Here is a 21037-nt window from a genome sequence, read left to right as displayed (position 1 = left end):
TAGCTTTGATTTATGTACCTTGTCATCTGCATTATAGTTAGAGGACATTGGCTTGCATGACATTTGAAGAAATTGTACAGTTTAAAGTGTAGCATCTCATTTTAGACTATATTAAACAATTTAACAACAACAATTTAATGTGAATGTGAAAAGAATTGGACATATCCAGAAGTGAAGACTTTAATACCTCATCAGAAAGTGACTGTGTTGCGTATTAATGTTACAGAGCACATGCCGTAGAAATGAAGAACCATCTGAATTGTGTGTAATTACAGAGACATGGTTTACACATGTTCTTCCTGGCTGTGTAGTGTATGCCACCACATTTTTAAAAGTCTTCAGATCAGTTTTGATTTAATCATGCTGGGCCCTGGAGTGTATTACAGTCTTAGTACAGTATTGAGAGCAATGAAAATGAAAGCCCTCTTAATATAGCCCTCAGTAAAGCCCTCTGTTCCTTAATACAAGCTTCAAGGAAAAGAAAACATGGATTCAACTGAGGTCCACCAAGGAAAGGTTTCAGTTCAAACAACTTTTATATTCCATCTACAAGAAGGCCAAAGTTTCACTCATGGGGACAACTTGAGTTGGTTTTGTAATACAAAGAAATAGCTTAAACTTAACACTACTTTTCATAGGCAGCACTGGAAGTTAGTTGACCCACCTCAAACTTGCTACATGGAATAGCTGTTCATTTTATTTTACGTTGAAGAATGAATGAATGAATGAATGAATTTATTTATTTTAGCCAAGCACTTTAGCCAAACGCGGTACATTTTCTGCCGCCAAGCGTAAAGAAGAGTCGCTTCAGTGTCAGACACAAACAAATGGAGGCGAAGCACGCACGCTTCCCAAGCTGTAAAACATGTTGACAGAAAAACTCAAAGCCTGGTTTGCATGTCCTGTCATTCCATCACCACATCAAAGGAGAGAGGAGCCCCTTTGCTTTAATCGTGGGAAAATAGTCCTAAAATAGCCCCGACCCACAGCTGCTTGTAATCTACTGTGGGTAATGGATGCACAATGAAACATCAAACATTCAGGCCTCACAGCACATGTAAACTACAAATAAAATCACCCACTGAACAACAAAGGTCTCCTTGTTACAAATGATACATGATTGTAGATTGCTTCAGTGCTGGCTGCACTTTTAGAAAATGGTTTGTATGGTGTTGATATTGCATGTCCTTATTCAGTGACAGAGGAATTTTAGAGCCACTGTACTGTGGCGGTAAAAAAATGGTACTTTTTACTTGGGACTTTTACTTGAGAATAAAGTATTTTATATCAGTGCAAAGAAGGTTGAAGAAAGTAGGATTAGATCACTTGGTCACACTGACCTCTGAAGCTCAGTATAATATTCTCTATGTGTCAGTATAAGAACACTTTAACTAGAACAGTTCTGTCTGCCATGCACCACTCTCTCCATCCATGTTCTCACAGTTGATTTATGGCTTTGATGATCTCTGATAAGACTATCACGGTCATAATAACATTCCAGGAGTGCCAAGAGATGATTCATGTGACTACAGTTTACTACCATTATGTCACTTTGTCATAGTTCACATTCTCTGGTTGGTTCCTTAAAAAGACACAACATCTGACTGAGAAGATACATCACAGCCCTACATTTATTTACCTTTTTAGCCTATTTATTAAAGAAGCTCTTAAACATCATGAATGTGCTCAGCTGTATGCACTGATTTCACTATCAAGGTCTAGATAATGAAGTCTATATGTGCTTCAATCAAACTGGAATCGCACATTAAATAGCATTTAATGCAAAATTGAAGTCTGAAAGAGATAAAACCTACAGTTGTGCATGAACTAGTGTACATAGTAGAAGTGGTTATAAAATGACTGTCACACACATATCTTATTTCCAATAGCTAGAAATAGCATCCAATAAACACCATTAAAGTTATTTCCCTGTTGCTAGGTGATGTTTTCATCAGGGAGGAAATGGACATGGGCTTTGAAAGTACTCTCCTCTTCCTGTCGCTGCACGATACAGTAAATCATAACAGAACTGTCAAGATGAGTCTGAATGAGCAAAGAGCTGTTTTGTGTTTTGTGACCGAGGGAGAAGTCGGGTTTTTCCTTCCCAAGACTGTGGTCTCAGATGTCAAAACAGTTTGTGACAGCACTCTGTTTCAGTTTGAGAGAGTTCCACTTCAGAAACGACTCTATTTCACACAGTGAGATTGACCTCCATGTAGGTTGCATACAGTCCTTTCCGAGTTATAAGCTCGTGATTGTGATTTGATCAAATCATGTTTTCCGATCTTCTGTCCTTTGACATGCACTTCCACTTGATATGACCAGCAGTAATCAGTGAACTCTGTGGGTACTTTTTGTTCTACTATCATGGGAATCTTGTTGCCGAGCAGCCAACAGTCAGTCACACCAGGCGGGCGGCCGTGGGAAGTGTCCTTAGGAAAGTATGATAATTGATGTTTATTTATTGTCATTGAAATATGCAGCACAGCGCAATGAAACCACTCCCCAGAGGTTGTGGCTGGCTGCACCTGGTTCCAAAACCTCAAAGATAATACAGATCAACGCCGCTACCTCCACAATCCAACCCTTTTTTACGATGTTTAACACAAGAATTCGTGTCAGCTCCCACAGCACAAGAGTGTTTTCAGATTTTGTGTATTTTCCACTTTGTGTTATGTGCTTATGTGCCTGGAACACATGCCGGTTCTGGGGGAATAGGACAGTGTGAAGCTTTTGGAAGGTGCTGTTGTGTCAATTTATCATCAGATGAAATGCGTTGCTGCCTGACAGAACATATCATTAACTGATCTTACACAAGGCATCCTCTTACACTAGCTACACTCTTGAGATTTGATTTATAAACCTGCTGGACTGCCCCACACAGAGGTAGCTGTAGCTGCAGTATATGATACAGATGTTTTTTTGCCCACAGGCCACTTAACTGTAGCTAAACACAAGTCATCTAGGCGGCTATGGGTTGAATCTACAGATATTCTCATACATGGCCAATGTACACCCTACATGTCTTGTGAAATGGTTATAACAGGGTGAAGTAGAGGACAATCCAATACAGCCCAGAGCCCCCACTGACTCCTGGCTGCCTTAGCCAGATGTGGTGTGGTGGTCGGAAGAAAAGTAAGAAAGGATGGGGGCTTGTTATTGCATCGCTTGGACCTGCATTCAAAAAATACATTAACTAGAGTTTCAGTTTATGCTGTTGTGGTCGTTGCGTCTGGAGATCTTACCTCAAGGAGAACATTTCATTCCCCTACTCGCTTTATTGGATATCTGTTGTCTAGTCCTGTGCTTTGCTTTTATTCCACAATTTGCTTGCCAAGACGAGCACACATGACCAGAGAGTTATCACTCACACTGTGAAGCGCTGTCGAGTGGTATGACAAGGCACATGGAAACAAATGGTATGAATGCCGTTCATCACTGATGCATGTGACTGCTGATATGGACAAGTGCACAGGGTTCCTTCTTGACACGTGTACAGACACATCAGACACGGGCAATAACCACGTTAGTGAAGTCTGGCAACTGACGGCAGCAACAGCCTGTCCAGTTACATGTTAATAAGCTTTAACTCTGGAAATAGCAGTTTCTGTCACAGTTTGTACTGTCACATTTCTGCCCCTCATAAAGGTCCCATATTGTACAAAGTGAGATTTCCATGTCTTGTTTGATTATAAAGCTCTAGTTGCTGTATAAATACTGTGAAGGTATCAAAACGCTCAGTCCACGGAGAAATGCACACAGCCCATATTCAGAAACTGTGCCTTTAAACAAGCCGTCGGGACTTCGGTAAGGTTATGATGTCACAACTATACAGTCACCGCATTCAGCCACGCCCCCAGCAGGTCATCTGCTCCAGGTACAGCACACCCACCAAGTGCAGGGACGCTCATCCACCCGCTTAGTCTAAGTTATTTGACCGCTCTGCTCAGGACTACTCTTCAAGTTTTTGGAGGTTGTTCAGTTTGTCTAAAACGGCTTTTTTCAGAGGGTGAGCTGAGGGGCTGCATAAAGGGCCAGTATAAGATAAATAAGGACTTTTTTGAACTGTGAATCATGCAAAGCTACTCTAGAGGAATCCCAGAATAAAAATATAGAGCTGAAATGATAATAATATGGGACTTTTAAAACCTTTTTGTAAAGAAATGTCCTTGTGAGCTCTACTTAAAAGCAAACAATTCCCTGCTATTTCTAATATGAGGGAGCGGTGAGAAGAGGGGGGACATGGAGAGACAGGAGAGGCCATGTGCCAGACACAAGCTGTGAGTTTTGCTACTAAGCAGATAGGCTGGTTGCACAGAAAAACAGAAATACAAAAAGTTATTTTCCACACCGGCTAATTCCACATCCCTCTGTTGGAGTTTTTGTTTTGCTTTCCTATGTTTTTTTCTCCTTGTTTTCCCTCTTCTCCATGCTTTGGCTGAAATGTTCATGCAGTGGTAAATCTGAGAAAACAGATAGTGTTTGTCAGGTCAGAGTTTTTTATTAAGTTAATTATAAGAGGGCAGAACTTGTTCAACAAGGTTTTGGAATAATGTAACCTGTGCATTAATAGCATGTGTGAATTCTACTCATCTCTATCCTCCCACATATCATATAATATCTGTACCAAAGACTCTGGACCAAGACTCCCAGCCTGCTTTAATATGATCGGAGTAAACAAAACTGCCTAGACAATAAAGCAGGAGGCAGTGGCAGATGCTTGGAGTCAGAGGGTTATTGCAGAAGATCATTAAAGATGTCTTTGTAGAACTTCAGCTTCAGAAACTGCTTGTGAAAGTGAAGTGAAAACAACGCAGGGAAAATTAAAGGCTGCTCTTATTTGTGCAGTTTTCCCTCCATGTTAAAAAATGGATATGTGAGTCTGTAAGCTGGTAAGATGTGTATGTTGAGAAAGCTGTGTCTATTAGCCGTTCCATCATTCAGTCAAATGCCATATGCCAGACTGTTTCTCTTGGCCCTCAAAGAGACACGGGCAGGGTGGAAAAGCGTCAGTCTGCTTTACCCTCGGGCTTATTTCTCTGGTTAACCTCTTCATTCTCTTATTCTGGAGCTGTGCGTGCGTGTGTGTGTGTGTGTGTGCGTGCGTGCATGCGTGCGTGTGTGTGGGTGGGTGTGTATGTGGGTGGGTGTGTGACAGTGGGTGCAAGTCTACGTTGATGAAAACCACACTCAACAATATTTTTTTTCTTCCAAGTACACTGTTGCAGTGAACATAATCTGTTTGTTTATATCTTACACTTGTTTATTAGCTTTTTTGGGGGGTATGCAGTCTATAAATTTGGTCCATAAATAAATCTTGTAAATATCAGCATCTGTAATCTAATAAAACAAAGCATCCTGATTAGATTAGGAGGAAACAACTGAAGTGTGTTCTGGGCTGAGAAAAGCCATGACTGTATCTTCAAAAGGGGCAGAATCTCTCTCTATTATGAACACATACAGTAGCACAAGCTGCGGTACTCACATACAAGGAAAGCAGTCTGATACACCAAATAAATTGCAAATATAAACATTTCCAAGATCAGAAATGCCTCTGATTTAGATCTTTTATATTTATGGATAAATTTAGCTCAGTTAGAGGAAACCCATCATGAGATGAATACATATCCATTGTAATACAGAGGACAACAAAATATTATTTATATATCTTGTTTTCTTCATGTTCTTATTTTGAGAGAAACTATGACATCTATTAAAAGCACAGATGAACATAGATATACAGTAGTAACACAAAAAGACATACATCCCTCACACTCGTCTATTAAGAAAAATACTTTCCTAATTACAGGTTAATCTAAATGATATACAGTATAAATTTGCCAAAATCCCATCCTCTGTTCCATGTAGTCATGGGTTTTTCTCAAAGAGAATAATACTAGTTGATACATGAAACATAAATTATATTTCATTACAGATTTTTTTTAATATAAATGTTTCTTGTAACTTCACCTGTTGCTTTGAACATTCAATAGTAAACCTCAAATAGTGTGCTGCAGTCATACTATCCAAAATCCATCTAGCTTTGGAGGGAAACCATCTCCAGAATGAAAAGTAGAACTACACAGATAGTTGACGTAACACCAAGATTAGGCCTTACATCAGAATGATGGACTACTTGGTGCCATGATACAAACCAGTTACATTGAGATGAACCATGTGCATGTACGCTTGGACATCAAAAAGTAAACATATGCTCATGAGCACACATACTCACTACTCTCTTTGTCATAGCAGAACAAAAGTAGGTCCGGCTAGGCAGGGAGCAGGACAGCACAGAGGGGCTGAGCTGAGCAGATGTTCACAGGACCACCCGAGCAAGTGTTTGTTCAGTTTGCTCTGGGAAAAGACAGATAGAGAGAGAATCCGCCCAACTGCCCCACTCTGGGCCACTGATGGCAGATACACATTGCCTCATTGTAGACTGGGTCCTATTTGTAATGGAATGTGCTGTTTGATCTTTAGACCTTTTGCTGTGTGCCTTGGCACAGCGCTGCTGTTTCCCCATAATCAAGTCCAATAATACAAGTACATTGGAAAATAAGCATACTCTATATTAACTGCTAAATGGAAACTGTAAATGCAAGTATGGGCACAGATGACATCAACATCTGGTTGGAGGGTGGGGCTCTTTAATAACCCGGTGCCAGGCTCAGTTGTTGCACCTCTGCTCAGTCAGAAAGGAAATACCTGAGAGTTTGTTGATTGTTTTCCTAATATGGGAGAGAAAGGAAGGACGGCAGCGGACATACCGTAGCTCCTGGTCCGGAACCAGCCTTGCTGACTCACTGTCTGCTTCTTTTTAGTTTTTTATGTGGAATTAGGGACACATTGTCTGAATGTCCGGGCCAAATATAGGACACATTGTTAACGAAGGCATCTGTCTGCATTTGAGTATTAATGCTTCACTAATGGAATAATTTTAAGACATTTAAGTTCCCTGACAGGGACACTGATGACTTACTTGTGTGATATGTGGTATATGGTGTATTGCAGTTCTGAAATGCATTAATACACAATAAATCCTAACGTGTATGGTTTTAAAATTTTTAATATTGTGGTAGACAGTGCTTGCAAGTATTAAGAATGAAACAAAACAGGAGGGATGAAAGGTCTGTTGGATATTTGCCAGTTTCTGTCAAGGACATCTCAGGAGGACAGACAGACAGACACACCATCCTCCTCTCCCGTAGGTGATAAAACTGTGGCAGCTGCTTCAATCACAAGTGTAAATCAGATGTACGCCACACTTCAACACCAGTGTACACATGGACACACATCCTAAAGTACACTGTCTTCACACATGCTGGTGGTTTTGCATGATTTAGCACCTTAACTACAAATGACATGTAATTACTGTTAACCATTTTCCAAAGCATTCAGTTTTGAACATTTCCTACTTTCCAGGCTGCCATTTGTTTTCATTTACTTCAGTGCACAATGAAAGATAATTTCTACAGCTTGTAGAAATTATCTTTGCCTTTATTTATCTATTTTTTAAATCAAAGTTATGTTGTTATCATTGTAATGCAGTTTCATTTAGAAAAGTCTTTAATTTGGGTTGTTTTAAGGATGATATGACATCCAAGATACAATCTTGTATCAGGAAAGAAACATTAAATCGACACTGTGAATAAAAAGTCCTTTAAAATAGATAATAAGACCAGTGTTTGGCCAAGAAAAATGCGTCTTCGTAGTCCAGTCCTGTACAGAAATGAAACTTTATTGCTAAATTATATATGGCTGCTATAAAGATGTTCTGTCTATAATTTTTCTTTCTGTCTTCACAGACCCTCCAGTGGCCCTAAAGATGGAGTGCCTAAGGTAAGAAGTAAAATATGAACATACAAACTGTATATTAACTTACGTTGACCTGAATTCTATTTGTTTATAAATATTATATAAATACCAGTTTATTCAAAGTGAGCATGCTTATTGTGCCCTTCTGAGATTATGTCCAAACACAGATTGGCTTGGCATGCATAAGTGACCCGAGAGGCCACATTTTATAGCACCTCTTAAACTTGTGTGGCCCAGGCATGACTTTCATTCATACAGCAGTCTGAAAACACCGTTGATTTTGATGTGATTGTTGTGCAGTGCTTCTGGGAATGCCAGTTTACATGCACGAGTTGATTGTGGATTTGTTGTATGTGCATGCTGTGTGTGTCCACCTTTATCCAGGACGAACCTCAAGAAATCATTAAGCCTGTCCCAATCACTCACCCCGCCCCAAGCACCACATACACCAAGCCGGCCAGTCAGCCCAGCCCAGCATACAACAAGACAGCTCGGCCTTTTGGTGGGGACAGCAGTGGGGTCACAGCTTCTTCCTCCCCGGCTGCCCCCAAAGTAGCCTCCATTCCCTCCGAATCATCCGCTTTCACGCCAGCTGCCCCTTCTCAAACACCACAGCCTCCATTTCCTCTGAGGTCAAGCCCCGCTGCCCCACACTCAACTCCAGCCAACTCACTTCCCAGGCCCAGCCCTAGTCGCTCCGCCTTCACCTCCCCGTCTGCCTCTTCCTCCTCATCTAATTCCTCCTCTCCAGCCAGAGTGACAGCTCCCTCCTCCAATCCTAATGTCCCACAGCCCTCTGTCTATAACACACCTATCAACCTCTACTCCAATACCAATGCTTGTGAGGTGGCTATGGGACAGAGACGAGGCCTTTTGGAGAGCCAGGGGCTGTCAGAGCACTTCAATGGGTAGGTATCATTCATCAAACCCAGTTACCAGATGTTTTCACTTACATTGTCCCTTTTTAATCTGAAGAGTAAAACTGAAGGCCACAGATTGGTGGATATTTTTGCTTTGCAGTCTATCTGAAGGAATGCATTACAGAAAATCAAATATTCCATTCTGCTCTACCTATATTACCTCATGCCTCATTTCACCCCCAAAATATGTGTCTCATTTGAAAAGCTAACACTGAAACAGCCCGTCACCTACGGTATGTTTTCACATAGCTGCATACAAGGAAAATCCAAGGCATGCCGCACATCTTGTTTAAATCTTCTACAGGGCAATTGGAAAGGGAACAGTCTAGACAACACGCTAACTGATGCTACTGCCTGCCTATCTATAATTGACGGTGGGGTTCGTAACTCTGCCAAATACACAGTCTGCCCAACAGGCGCTGCTGGTGTAACACTTGTTTCTAATTAGCCGCAATCCTGGCCGCTCTGTGCTTCTAGGGACCAGGGACAGAGCTAAGTTTGGCTGGACCGGGCTTCATCTGCAGGTTTGGCTCACTGGTTGGGTTACAGTAGACTGAGCCAGGTTTAAGTGATTTGCCATTCATTCTTTACTCTCTGTCACCTGAAAAAAGAAATGGGTCACAGAGATCTGTTTTTATTGGCTTTAAGTGAGCAAGCGGCTTCACACTTAATACATTTGTGAAACCTACCTATATCTGTGTGTGATTTACAAAGTTACTGAGTTAACAGAACAGTCATTATCAGAAGTGTCATTATCAGGCACAACATTACTGTCATCTCTTCAATCTTTCTGTTGCATGACACCGTGGACTTTCAGCTTGTAGAGGTGGAGTGTATTTGTTTGTGTTCTCACCGGCATGTTCTGTGTTTTTTTTTTTCTTTCTTTATGCACATTCTCTCAGAAGGGCCTTTCACTAAAAGGACACGTGTTTGGGACTATAGTCTATTTCTCACAGCTGGTCTATTCATGCTCCTTCTTGGCTTCAATCCTTTTCCATGTACTCCTTCTTTGCCCACAGGAGGAAGAAGAGACAGACACCAAGTTAGTGCCGTGAATGATAATGTATCTGCTGCAGTAGCTTTCTAACCACATGGAATGTGATTACAGCCTTCACATCTCTCTGGTTTATGATTACCAAAGGCATGCTTGCACCTCTTTGAGCTAACCCTCACAAACCTCACATTCGTGCTCATCCACTTACAGAACATGCTCATTTCAGGGTCTAAACAAGCTGACCCCCCCCCCCCCCCCCCTCCCCATCTCTGAGACATCACAGGACACCCAGTGGTGGTCAGTTTATAGTGGTCATTCATCTTCTCAGTGGCATCACACTCTTTGTCAGCTAATACCGTATTTACACTCGGTGTAGCCCGGCCTGTCAACAGCACACAGGGCTGCTGAAGTCACCCAGCTCTGCATCTGTCTAGCTCCATCTGCTACTGTTGTCAGTATGTTTACTCAAAGCTAGACAAATCAATGCCAGGTATTTTCTGCTGTGGCTTAGAATAGCCTGACTTGTGCTGTCTTTGATCATCCTTCACCTCGACTCACCTGACACTCACAGACACAGAAACAAACACACACACACACACACACACACACAAACACACACACATACACTCACAATAAAGATTGCACACACTTGGACTTTTGACATTAAATTGACTCACAGTTTGGAAGAGCACTTGAACTTAACTGGGCATGTAAACACTTGACCTAAATGTTATTGCATTCTAGAGTACCGTCAAATTATTTTTGGAAGAAAAGCTGATCTTTTAACTTCAAAGCACATCACTCCCACCTTGTGGTGAGATATGGTCACAGTCACTTCATCTCAAACACTCACTGTTGATAATATGCAGTCGGTGTGTTTAATTTCACCATTTTAGTTTAGTAAATCTAATTGTTCTTCACTGTTTTACTGTCATAATTCATACTCTTTAGACATTAAGATGATTTTTAAGGAAATCGCATGTAGTTTAATTATCTGGCTGACTTCTACTCTGTGGTTTTCCTTTCTAATAGCGAGCCTCAGAGAGGTCTTAAGTAAGTCAGAACAGTTTTTTGACTTTCCCATGTAAACAGTGCAATGTCATACAGTATACTCAGCACTTAATGTGACTTTTGAATTTGTGATTGCCTTTGTGCATTTTCCCTCACTACCTTCGCATTGCTCGCCTGCAGAACTCCACCTCCAGCTAGACCTAGGAGGTAATTGTGAAATCTAACAGCAGATAGGTCATACTGTGACACATGTATCTAAAAGCTGCACCCTTGATTGAATGTGGAGCACCCATTGCATAGTACAGTATATATGTATATTGGTTGCTACTATGAATGTTAGTTTGCGTGTGTGCATAAACTGGAACATTGTTGTCCTGTGGTAGAGGTTATACTGAACAGTTAAGATTTAATATGTAACGTCATCATTTCTTGGTTGATCCGGCTGTACAGGAAACCGGTTGAGGAGCCCGAGAACCATGCGTCCCCACTGAGCGACGCCAGCAAGAAGCGTCTGATTGAGGACACGGAGGACTGGCACCCGCGAACCGGCACCTCCCAGTCCCGCTCCTTCCGTATCCTGGCCCAGCTCACCGGCACTGAAAATGGTGTGTACCAACCGCAGTGTGCTTACATGGCCTTACACGGGATGTTGATGAAGACTTAACACTCAGCAGAGACTTATTACTGTACATATGTTTTCAGTGTTGAAACTGGCTGAATATAATTTTAGGGATTATCTGAGCATTATAAGGTTTAGCTTGGTATTGCTGTCAGTTCATTTTAGATCTATTAAACCACTTTAGGCTGGTTTAGTATCTGACAGATTTATCCAAAGGTTACCAATTTTAGGATAATCATTTGCTTTTATATGACTTTAATTCTGTCCCTGTTTTACGATCCTATTTCTTTCATCAAAACGTCATTGCCTCTGTAGATTACAGTGATGTTGTAGTTTCTTTAGTCATAGTAGTTTAAGAAAGCTTTCATCACCATATGATTTAATATATTTTTCTGTTACTGTTTTGACTTTAAGTGACATTGATGGTTACATGAGCAGGCTGCGGTTGTGGGCCTCCCTCCATTTGTAGGGGTTGCGTGTATGTGTGTGTGTGTGTGTTTGTGTGGATCTGTAAATGACATTTACAGTAACTCACTTATTAGAATGAAGTAAGATGAGAGATTTGTCTTTCTCCCCGTCTCTTATTTGTCAAATGATGTTAACAGACCGGTGTGGAATATGTGATGAGCTTTGAACATTTGATGTATATCCAGTCTGTGATGGTGTTTCTGCAGCTGTGAACAATCGGGGATTAGGTCCAGGAAGTCCCATCAGGGTCTAGTTTGTAGGGATGGCACTCAGTCTTTCATGTAGTCTTGGCTATGACAAGATGAACCAACTGTGACAATTTATTATACATTTTACTTCATTTTCATCTTGTTTTCTTCTCCATTTCAGAGCAAGTTCCAGAGAACAGTGGAAAGAAGTAAGTGGTTGGTGGTTTTTGATACAATCAAATCTGGTGTGTGTTTGTGAGTGTTCATTCACTCTCTGTCTCTGTCTTCCCCTCGTCTGTGAGTACTTTTGCAGGAAGTGTTTTAGCAATGGTGTTCTTACTGTTACATTAATTTCTTGATCATAGAGGTTTCAGATTCAGAATTGGCCCTCAAAATACTGATGTAAGCATGTCTAGGAGTCTCTGATTCAGAGTTAAGCCTTGATTTCCTGGTCTTAAGGTACCACAGTATCACGCTTAATTTAAGGCTTAATGTGGAGAAACCACAGTGAGAGCTCTAAGAGGAAGATGGTTGAGTGGAGACAGCCATATACTCTGTATATGCTGTGATTGCTACTGCAGTACTCGGCCTTAAGTCGATTTAATCTGCAGTAAACACAGTCTGCCCTCCATACCACACCCCCAACCAATCACTCACTGCAAACGGTGGGTAATTAAGTGGTATTGTGGGTAATAGCAGCCCTGCCAGAAGGAGATTCCTGCTCTCCTCCTGTTAGTGAGATTCTGTTCAGTGTACTTTTCCTAAAGAGAAGGCAGACATTACACATCTGTCTTGTCTTCTAATTCAATACACATCTGCCAGGAGAAAGTCTTTCGTCTTTTATTCATCTCCAACTGTGCTATTTTTTGGTGCTATTGCTATTTCCCCTGATGTATCCATGTGCTCTTGTGTTATCTTTAACTTTTCATCTACAATCTTAACCTTCCAACTTTCCTTTTTCTCCTCTTCTCTTTTAATCCTGTCTTATGGGGCAAATCAGAGCGAACAAGTTGGACCCAGAAGTTATAGGACACATGTACAACAAGCTGAGAGATTGGCATCATGATGTTTCAGCACGAGTGCTAAATGTGTAGTCGCCAAGGTTTTGTTTTGTCTTATTTCCATTTGTTTAACTTGTTTTATTTATTTTATTTTGACCGTTATTAAACTTGCATTGCCTCCGTTTGCATACCGACATAACTAACTATGCCTTCAGCCTTCATTTGGCACGCTATATAATAACTTGTTAAACGTCCCATTTCCAAAATATAAACAAGATAGAATACATTGTTTTTGCAAACACACAAGCAAATAACTCTGTTGTAAAAAATGTTTTAAGGTACATATTATTTTGCTATATGTAATTATAATTCAAAATGTAAATTAAATGCATGCATGCAAGTAAATATAAATGTGTCATTACAGTATATTGCAGTGTACTTTTTTGTAGCATAGTGTTCATGTCTGAGCCTCCACTCCTTTGCACACTTTCTGTAATCTTATGCTTTTCTGAGCATGGCTGTATCTTTTTTCTCTATTTTCTATACTAACCAAAGTAGTTTCATTTGTCAGCTTTTGATGATGATTTTACCTCAATAAACTGTTTTCTTTCTTTTCTGCTGTTGCTTATTTCTTAATCTTTCATTACTTCTTACCTGGCTGGAGAAGAGAATGAAAACACATAAGACAGGATCAAAACCACGATAAAACATGAAACCATAAATCTGTGGTTGACAGCTCAATAGGCTACGTTGTTAGCAACATGCTGTGTGCTGGAGCTGACAAACCAAACAGCCTCAGGGTTACAAATTGTTAACCTGTTGGTGCAAATCCTTTATAGCGGCTACATGATGGTTGCTGAGCCATCATGTCTTTGTTGGGTTGATTGGGATCTTCTGAGCGCCATTACACCTATCGCATATTTGTCCCTCACGCATGGCAGCTTTGTTCCAGTGACATTAAGGATGCTTCTATAGGGCAGATCCAGACAATAATTAAGATTCAATCAGATATTGTGTAATTAGAGAAACAGATTATACTGTCAAAGTATTAAACCTTCACTAGTTGAGAAATGAATGCAACGAGTTTTCAGCCTTTGAGTTTGAACTCTTTGCTGCCCGCAGGAGGTGCTCAGCTTGAAATGAAAGCTGTAAAAAGTTTACAAGGGGTGTGGACTAGAAAGACTAGTGCTTCTCATTTTCTACTAAAATGTATTGTGGCTCTTAACATTTTGAGCTGCCACAGGAAAAGAAACCTCTACTGCCCCGCTGTTTCAGGAGAATAAAAGCAATGATCACTACTAAAATTATACACTATTATACACTGGCTATCACTGGAAATTATTGGAGGGTGAGCTTCATGTACAGTTGATACTCCGGCATCAGCACCCGTAATTGTTTCTTTATGTCAGTAATTGAAAGACCATATAGACAGCGGGCAGCGGTGCATATCCTTATTTGAAAGGCCCCCCATAATTGTCTTGATTGTTTGCATGTGTCACTGAGATTCTGACCAACTGATTGTAAACGTTAGTACCTGCAGTTGACCAGATCACAGTAAGTATTAGTCTCTACTGGAGGTTCAGTTCAACTGGTGGCACAATCCCACTCTTAGATTTCTTCCTTATTCAGGGATTTGCCACAGTTTGTACCTGAATTCGTTTAAAAATCATAGGAACACTGCACAAAAATATCATACCAGATACAAAGGAAAATCTGTGACCGTGGTGGGTGTTTCCACAAAGTCAGGATATGTATGTACAAGTGTGTGTGTGTGTGTTGTAGTGAGTTATGTTTTATACGAAATATGTGTATCTGTTTCCTAGTGAGGAAGATGACAAAACCACACCCACTGTGCACACCTCGCCTGCAGCAAAAACATATTCCAAATCTGCAGCAGCACCCAGGAATGGCAACATCGTCCCTGCTTCCGCGTTCAAGAGCCCAGCAGCCCAGAACAAGCCTCCCTTCCAGCCCGGAGGTCCATCAGGTAGGTTCTGTTATTTACTGCCACTTAAATGATCTCGCTTCTGCCAGGAACATCCAATTTATTTTGTGTAGTTGCTTCTTTTAGCCTGCAGAGGGCAGCCCCATTCTTTTAAAATCACTGCTGCTCAGCCATAACATTTATTGCAAGTTTAATACCTGACACTAAGCCATTGAAGATTACGAGCTCTATAAAAACCAGAGGTTTTCCGTTAATGAGCTCAGATTATTGGCTTTTCCCAAGATCTCCTCAGTTAAATAGATTGTGAAATTGAGAATTATGTATTTGATTTTGTGTGAAGGCTGCTGTTTAAATACAGCAATCTCTGCCAGGAGACCTCGAGCTGGTCTGGGTAAATATTTGCTGAAAGGCATCAGTCAGGGGTCATTATTAGCATTACTGAGACACAAGTATGCACTCATACATGAACAGATGCACTATGTGCTCTAACGTATTTCCCCAGAGGCCTTTTAAGAAACGGCTGCTAAAAGGTGCCACTGGGAGAAAGCAGGAGAGGCCACAGTTGCTTCTCTGTTGGCTGTGTTATTTATCAGATTAACACGTACTTGAGCTCAAGTAAACAAGCATGTATCTCATAGTGGCCATGTGGAATTGGGCTGGGTATGTGGAATGTGCTATGTGACCTTTAAAATGTATTTACATGAATTAATAATTTTGGCACTTTAACTGCCAGCACCTTCTAAAGGAAGAAATTGGAATATTTAGGCTGCGCTAAGATGCTATAATCACATTGAAAGTTTATACATGGGGGCTTTAATCAAACACATATATAGTCTGTCAGAGTGACTCCTTTTGCTTTGCTTTTCATCCCTCTGTCTCGGAATTAGAGAGACAGAACAGACAAAACAGAGATTTGCAGTCCTGCTGTGATTCAGTTTGGATGTCTTCTCATGCTGACTTTTTCCCCCCCTTATCTTCCTCATACAGTGAGACGGCAATGTCAGACGTACAAGTGCCTGTTTCACTTATCATCTTTGCTCTTGCCAAAGGATTCGTTTAGACTGACAGCTTGCCAACATCCACCTCACTCTACCAGCTCTCACACAGATAAGGTCATAGAGTGGCAGTGAAAAATATTTTGACTCCTGCTTAATTCTTGGCATGAATACTGCATTCAATTAGATGTGTAAAAAAGACTTTTCATCTAATATAAATGAATGGAAAGTAGATGCTAAATCATGATAGCATTAAAAGGTTTTTAAAATCAGAGGAATATGTTCATCATCTGCCTCCAGCTGTTGAAGCGTGTACATTGGCATTGCTTGTCTTTCCTCTCTCTTCTCCTCTGAACACACTTTATTTACTGCATGATACACACACTTACTGTGACTTTCTACCGTCACTGTCATTATTTGACAATGAACGAGCAACAGACATCAGGCTACACTAAAACAGTTTTCATATAACTCAGGAACAGACAGAACTTTAAACATAGTGAGGTAAACTGTTCGATGATCTGTGCGATTATATTTTCTGTTAAACAGGAAGGTCTAAGTGCTGCCTCAAAGCCACCTCCATACTGACACTAGTAAACTTCTAAATACATCCTTATTTAATTCTTGCATTAGAAGTAGTTAAATTTAAATATATTGACTCTAGAAATATAGAAAATATCCTACATGTGTGTTTCTTCCCAGGTTGCTAATTCCCAGAAAAAATACACCTTCACCTAAAATGGTAGCTGTGACCCTGCTCAGGAAGCGTCAGGCAATTTGGATATTTTAGGCATAATTATATTTGATAATCACTGAAAATTGGAAAAAAGTGTTTATATCAAGAGCAGCTCTTCAGATTAACCATAACAGAAACAATATTTTAGCCAATAATTTATCAACTAATAAAATCGGATTGAATCTTCTTTGTGTCCCTGTTCGGAGCCCGCACCCCTCTCCATCACACTTACTCTCTAGTATCCTTCTTCCTATTAAACCCACTCTGACAGTCTTCCCACATCCCTCCTAGCTCCCCGTTCTGTTTATTCAGATTGTTTGCTCTCTGTTTCAAGGAAATTTAGGGAGCACTTGTCCTTTGACCTCCCAAGTCTCTGATAACAGTGCTCTCTTTCAATAGTGTGTCTCTGTTTTTGATGCGTTTACCCTCGAGCACTCCCTCTGAGGGTGCACAACACTGACCTCCGTCATGGATGTGTCTTTGCACTGAGAAAGAAAATGAAAAACTGTGCATCCTCTCCATGTGTTTTGAGATGTGAGGAGGGGGATTATTTTTCCAGGTGTCTCCTCTGACTCTGGGAATGTGTTGTTTTCCCTTAGTGGGAAAAATTGATCCCTTGTCTGGGCTGGGTGGGGTGGCTCTGTCCAACCCAGCTGTCTCATGCTTCAGGCGTGGGGGTTAGAGATCATCAAATCATTCCCATTCATTATCTGGCAACACACACCTAAACTGTGTACATATGTTCTGGTCAAGCAATGCTAAGAAAGTGGTGTTTATTCATTTTAAGTTTTGGAAACTACATTTTGTCTAATACTTTATCTTGTGCACTCGTGCAGGAGCAGCTATTTTCCCTTTTCAATGCTGACCCATTATTTTCCCTGCTGGTTTAGGTTTTCCAAAGGGTGGAGCAGCTCCTTCATTTGGCAGAGTTGCCAACCCTGCTCCCAAAGGTCCAGACCGCCCCACCCCACAGCCACATCCACAGGACCTCAACTCTCTGGTGCAGCGGGCGGAGCACATCCCGGCCGGCACCCGCACCCCAATGTGCAACAAGTGCAACAACGTCATCAGGTAAATAACATCAGAGAAATTACATTTACAGTAAGAATGTTTCCGTGATTACAGAATTCACAAAGTGTAAAGTACTACACAACTTCCTGTGCAGAATCTTCTGTCTAAAACGTAAAAACCATCATAGGTGAATGTTTGTTTCTGTTTTTTATGATTAAGTAATTTTCCTCGGTCCCTTCTCGTTCTCACCAGGGGCCCATTCCTTGTGGCCATGGGCATGTCATGGCACCCCGAGGAATTCACCTGTGCTCACTGCCACTCCTCCCTGGCAGAAAATGGATTTGTGGAGGAGAAGGGCCAGGTGTACTGCGAATGTTGCTATGAGCAGTTCTTTGCTCCCACCTGCGGCCGCTGCAACCAGAAGATTCTGGGGGTGAGATACAAAACTGAAGAGATATTGTTCTCTAACTAAGTCTACTTGTACTGAGAACTCTGTCTTTACTAATACTATAAACATCGTTCACCATTCTTCATCACATAAAGAAATAAAGCAGAGGCTGGCTGCTTAATCCATTGAAGTGAATGTGATTATAAACTGAATGATGATAATGCTTGAATATAACCATTAAATAAAATGCAATTCTTACATATATACAGTAAAATTTCTTATATATACTGGATAATACTATATATACTATCTATCATATCTATTCCTATTTTAAATTTCATAAAGCTTAAATGTATTCATGCAATCATTCTGTTGTTTATAGTTGCTCTTTTAGTCACAGTAGAACAAATTGGATTGTCTGTTTGGGATGCAGCAGCTCCTGTCAGTCCAGCAGTATTAAAGTAGTGCTGTCACTGAAGGAGCCTTTGGGAAATGCAGTTTAAAACATATAAAGAGAGAAATTAGCACTTGTTTATTACTAAGGGTGTCACAAAAACCAAATACATCTAATGGATACTTACAAGAAAACTATGTAATCTTCGAGTCTGTTTCATTTACAAAAACAACTTTCTTCAGTTATTTGATGGATCATGTGAGGACTACATAATAATGTGAACAAGCTGTTTCTCATTTATTTATTCTGTTTTCTCTGCAGGAAGTCATGAATGCCCTGAAACAGACCTGGCACGTGTCCTGTTTCGTCTGTGTCGCCTGCCAACAACCAATCAAAGGCAACATGTTTCACATGGAGGATGGACAGCCATACTGTGAACAAGGTACAGTAGGAGTCCCACAACAGTAAATGAAATGTTGTATTGTTGTTTTTAAAAGTGTGCAAACAGAAGTACATTTTGTCAATGTACCGTGCACTCAGACTACTACAACCTGTTTGGGACCAACTGCCACGGCTGTGACTTCCCCATCGAGGCCGGGGACAGGTTCCTGGACGCTCTAGGATTCAAATGGCATGACACCTGCTTTGTGTGTGCGGTAGGTCCAGGAGACAATTTCACTCACAGCAACAGCAAATATTGAGTATATTGTGAGAATAACAACGCTGCCCTTTATATCTCTGGCTCTCTCCGCAGGTCTGCTCTACTAGTCTGGAAGGTCTGCCGTTCTTCTCCAAAAAAGACAAGGCTTTGTGCAAGAAACATGCCCACACTGTCAACATCTGACCTGCCCCCATGAATATGAATGGGATAGGGCAACGGTGTCAGTTTATAGCAGTAAATATTACAGCAGTTTATATTTGAGTCAGATGTTAAAACTGATCTGATGTATCTGTTTGTGTATTCTGTTAGAATAACATTGGGTCAGAGGTTCCACTGTAAGCTTTATTTTTGCTCTAATATTGTTCCGTCATGTCAGTTTTTTAGATGAATATGCAGGAGTACATTTACACTGTTAGCCCCCCTGCCAGTTTAATATCTGTGCAAGTGGATTTTTAACACACACGTGTTTGTGCGGAGCTTTTTATTTGTGCTGGACGTGTGTTGAGCTCTTGAGGGGCATTTTTTTTGTTTCATGCAGAATATGATAGTTTACTACAACGACCTACTGAGCCCCGCGGGGGCCACATGCAGTATTAGGAAAAAATATTGATGTGGAAAGATATGCTATTAGTAAAGTGAGTGAAAGGCTTAGAAATTCTGATTATTTAACGTTAAGGGGGAAAATTATTTATTTGTAAGCGAGCGATGAGCGATTGCTCAGTCAAAATGCGTCCTGGCAACAAAAAGACTCCTTCAGGATAAAAATGGGAAATTTCATATTATTATTTTTTTATCGTTTTAAAGTAATGTGGTATTTAACCATTCCCAGTAAATGTAAGCACAAAAAAGTCATGTGTCAGCCGTGTGTAAATTAGACACTTTACAGGTCCAGTTTCATTGTTAATGCATAAAAATTGTACACAAGGATGAAGTTCTGTGTGGTCATTAAAGAGAGGACTCCATAATAGATGGAGTTGTTATTTTCTGTTGTGTGTATATATATATTTTGTAATGCCTGTAGTTCAGGGGCAAAATGGTTCATGAGCATGCTTACAGTGAAACTGTACTTCATTCAACTACTTCCTGGGATTAAATGCATAAAATCTGAACTCCATGTTGATCAATTCTGTGCTAATGTCTTTTCCGTAGTTTTTCTTGAACATTGAGGGACAGAACCCTCCGTGCCTTTATGCCGCATATTTGTTCTCACTGATAATGTTTTTGTGATCTTTTATGGAATTTGTTCAATTAACACAAACCGATGTTAATATATATTACAGTTTTCCATTGTCTTGCAGAATTTCTTGTCGTTATGCATTGGATTTCTCATTGGACACGGTGCATAAATGTCTCTCTCCTTACTTTCATTTCAAATAAAAGGGCTCAACATTGATTTACCACAATCAAAGCTCTTGAGTATGTATTTTTAACACTATCTTATCCTGATCTTTCTGGCCAACACTGGACTGAAACATTAAAAAACAACTCTTCCTCCTGAAAATACCTTGTTTGCCATGTACTTTTTATGCATTTGTCGATGCATGTCGATTGCAGCAAAGAGCTGATACAGATTGGCTTGTTATGTGCATTATAAATCTGTAGTTGTGACACTAATTATTCAACAGGCAGGCAGGCAGACAGGCACCAGCATGAGCCGCATCTCCATAGGTACAGGACCACACCCACCGGGCACACAGACACTATGGTAATAATTCTGGCTATAAACAGTCACATTAATTAGACATGACAGACAGCAGGAAACAGAGGTTCAATGCTGAGTGTCTTGAGTGTTGTTGGAGTAAAGAACAGATGAGCTGCCCGCATTGATGTGCACTTCTCCAAGACGTCGGAGGTGGGAGCTGTGCGCAGGACGACCCCAGATTTAACC

General features: G+C 40.7%; 1 protein-coding gene across 1 annotated transcript in view; it reads left to right on the top strand.

Annotated features, from left to right (window-relative positions):
- Nucleotides 1-20650, top strand: part of pdlim5b (PDZ and LIM domain 5b) — a 37109-nt gene extending 16459 nt beyond the window's left edge. The window contains exons 4-13 of the mRNA XM_070924652.1: nt 7809-7842; nt 8203-8726; nt 11194-11348; nt 12200-12227; nt 14843-15006; nt 17586-17766; nt 17959-18139; nt 18810-18930; nt 19029-19144; nt 19243-20650. Of these exons, the coding sequence (XP_070780753.1) occupies nt 7809-7842; nt 8203-8726; nt 11194-11348; nt 12200-12227; nt 14843-15006; nt 17586-17766; nt 17959-18139; nt 18810-18930; nt 19029-19144; nt 19243-19332 (1594 nt within the window). The 3' untranslated portion in view covers nt 19333-20650. The remainder of the gene's footprint in view (nt 1-7808; nt 7843-8202; nt 8727-11193; nt 11349-12199; nt 12228-14842; nt 15007-17585; nt 17767-17958; nt 18140-18809; nt 18931-19028; nt 19145-19242) is intronic.
- The last annotated feature ends 387 nt before the right edge of the window (nt 20651-21037 follow it).

The sequence above is a fragment of the Enoplosus armatus genome, chromosome 18 (genome assembly GCF_043641665.1).
Source record: "Enoplosus armatus isolate fEnoArm2 chromosome 18, fEnoArm2.hap1, whole genome shotgun sequence".
Lineage (NCBI taxonomy): Eukaryota > Metazoa > Chordata > Actinopteri > Centrarchiformes > Enoplosidae > Enoplosus > Enoplosus armatus.
This window is presented reverse-complemented; position numbering and strand designations above follow the sequence as displayed.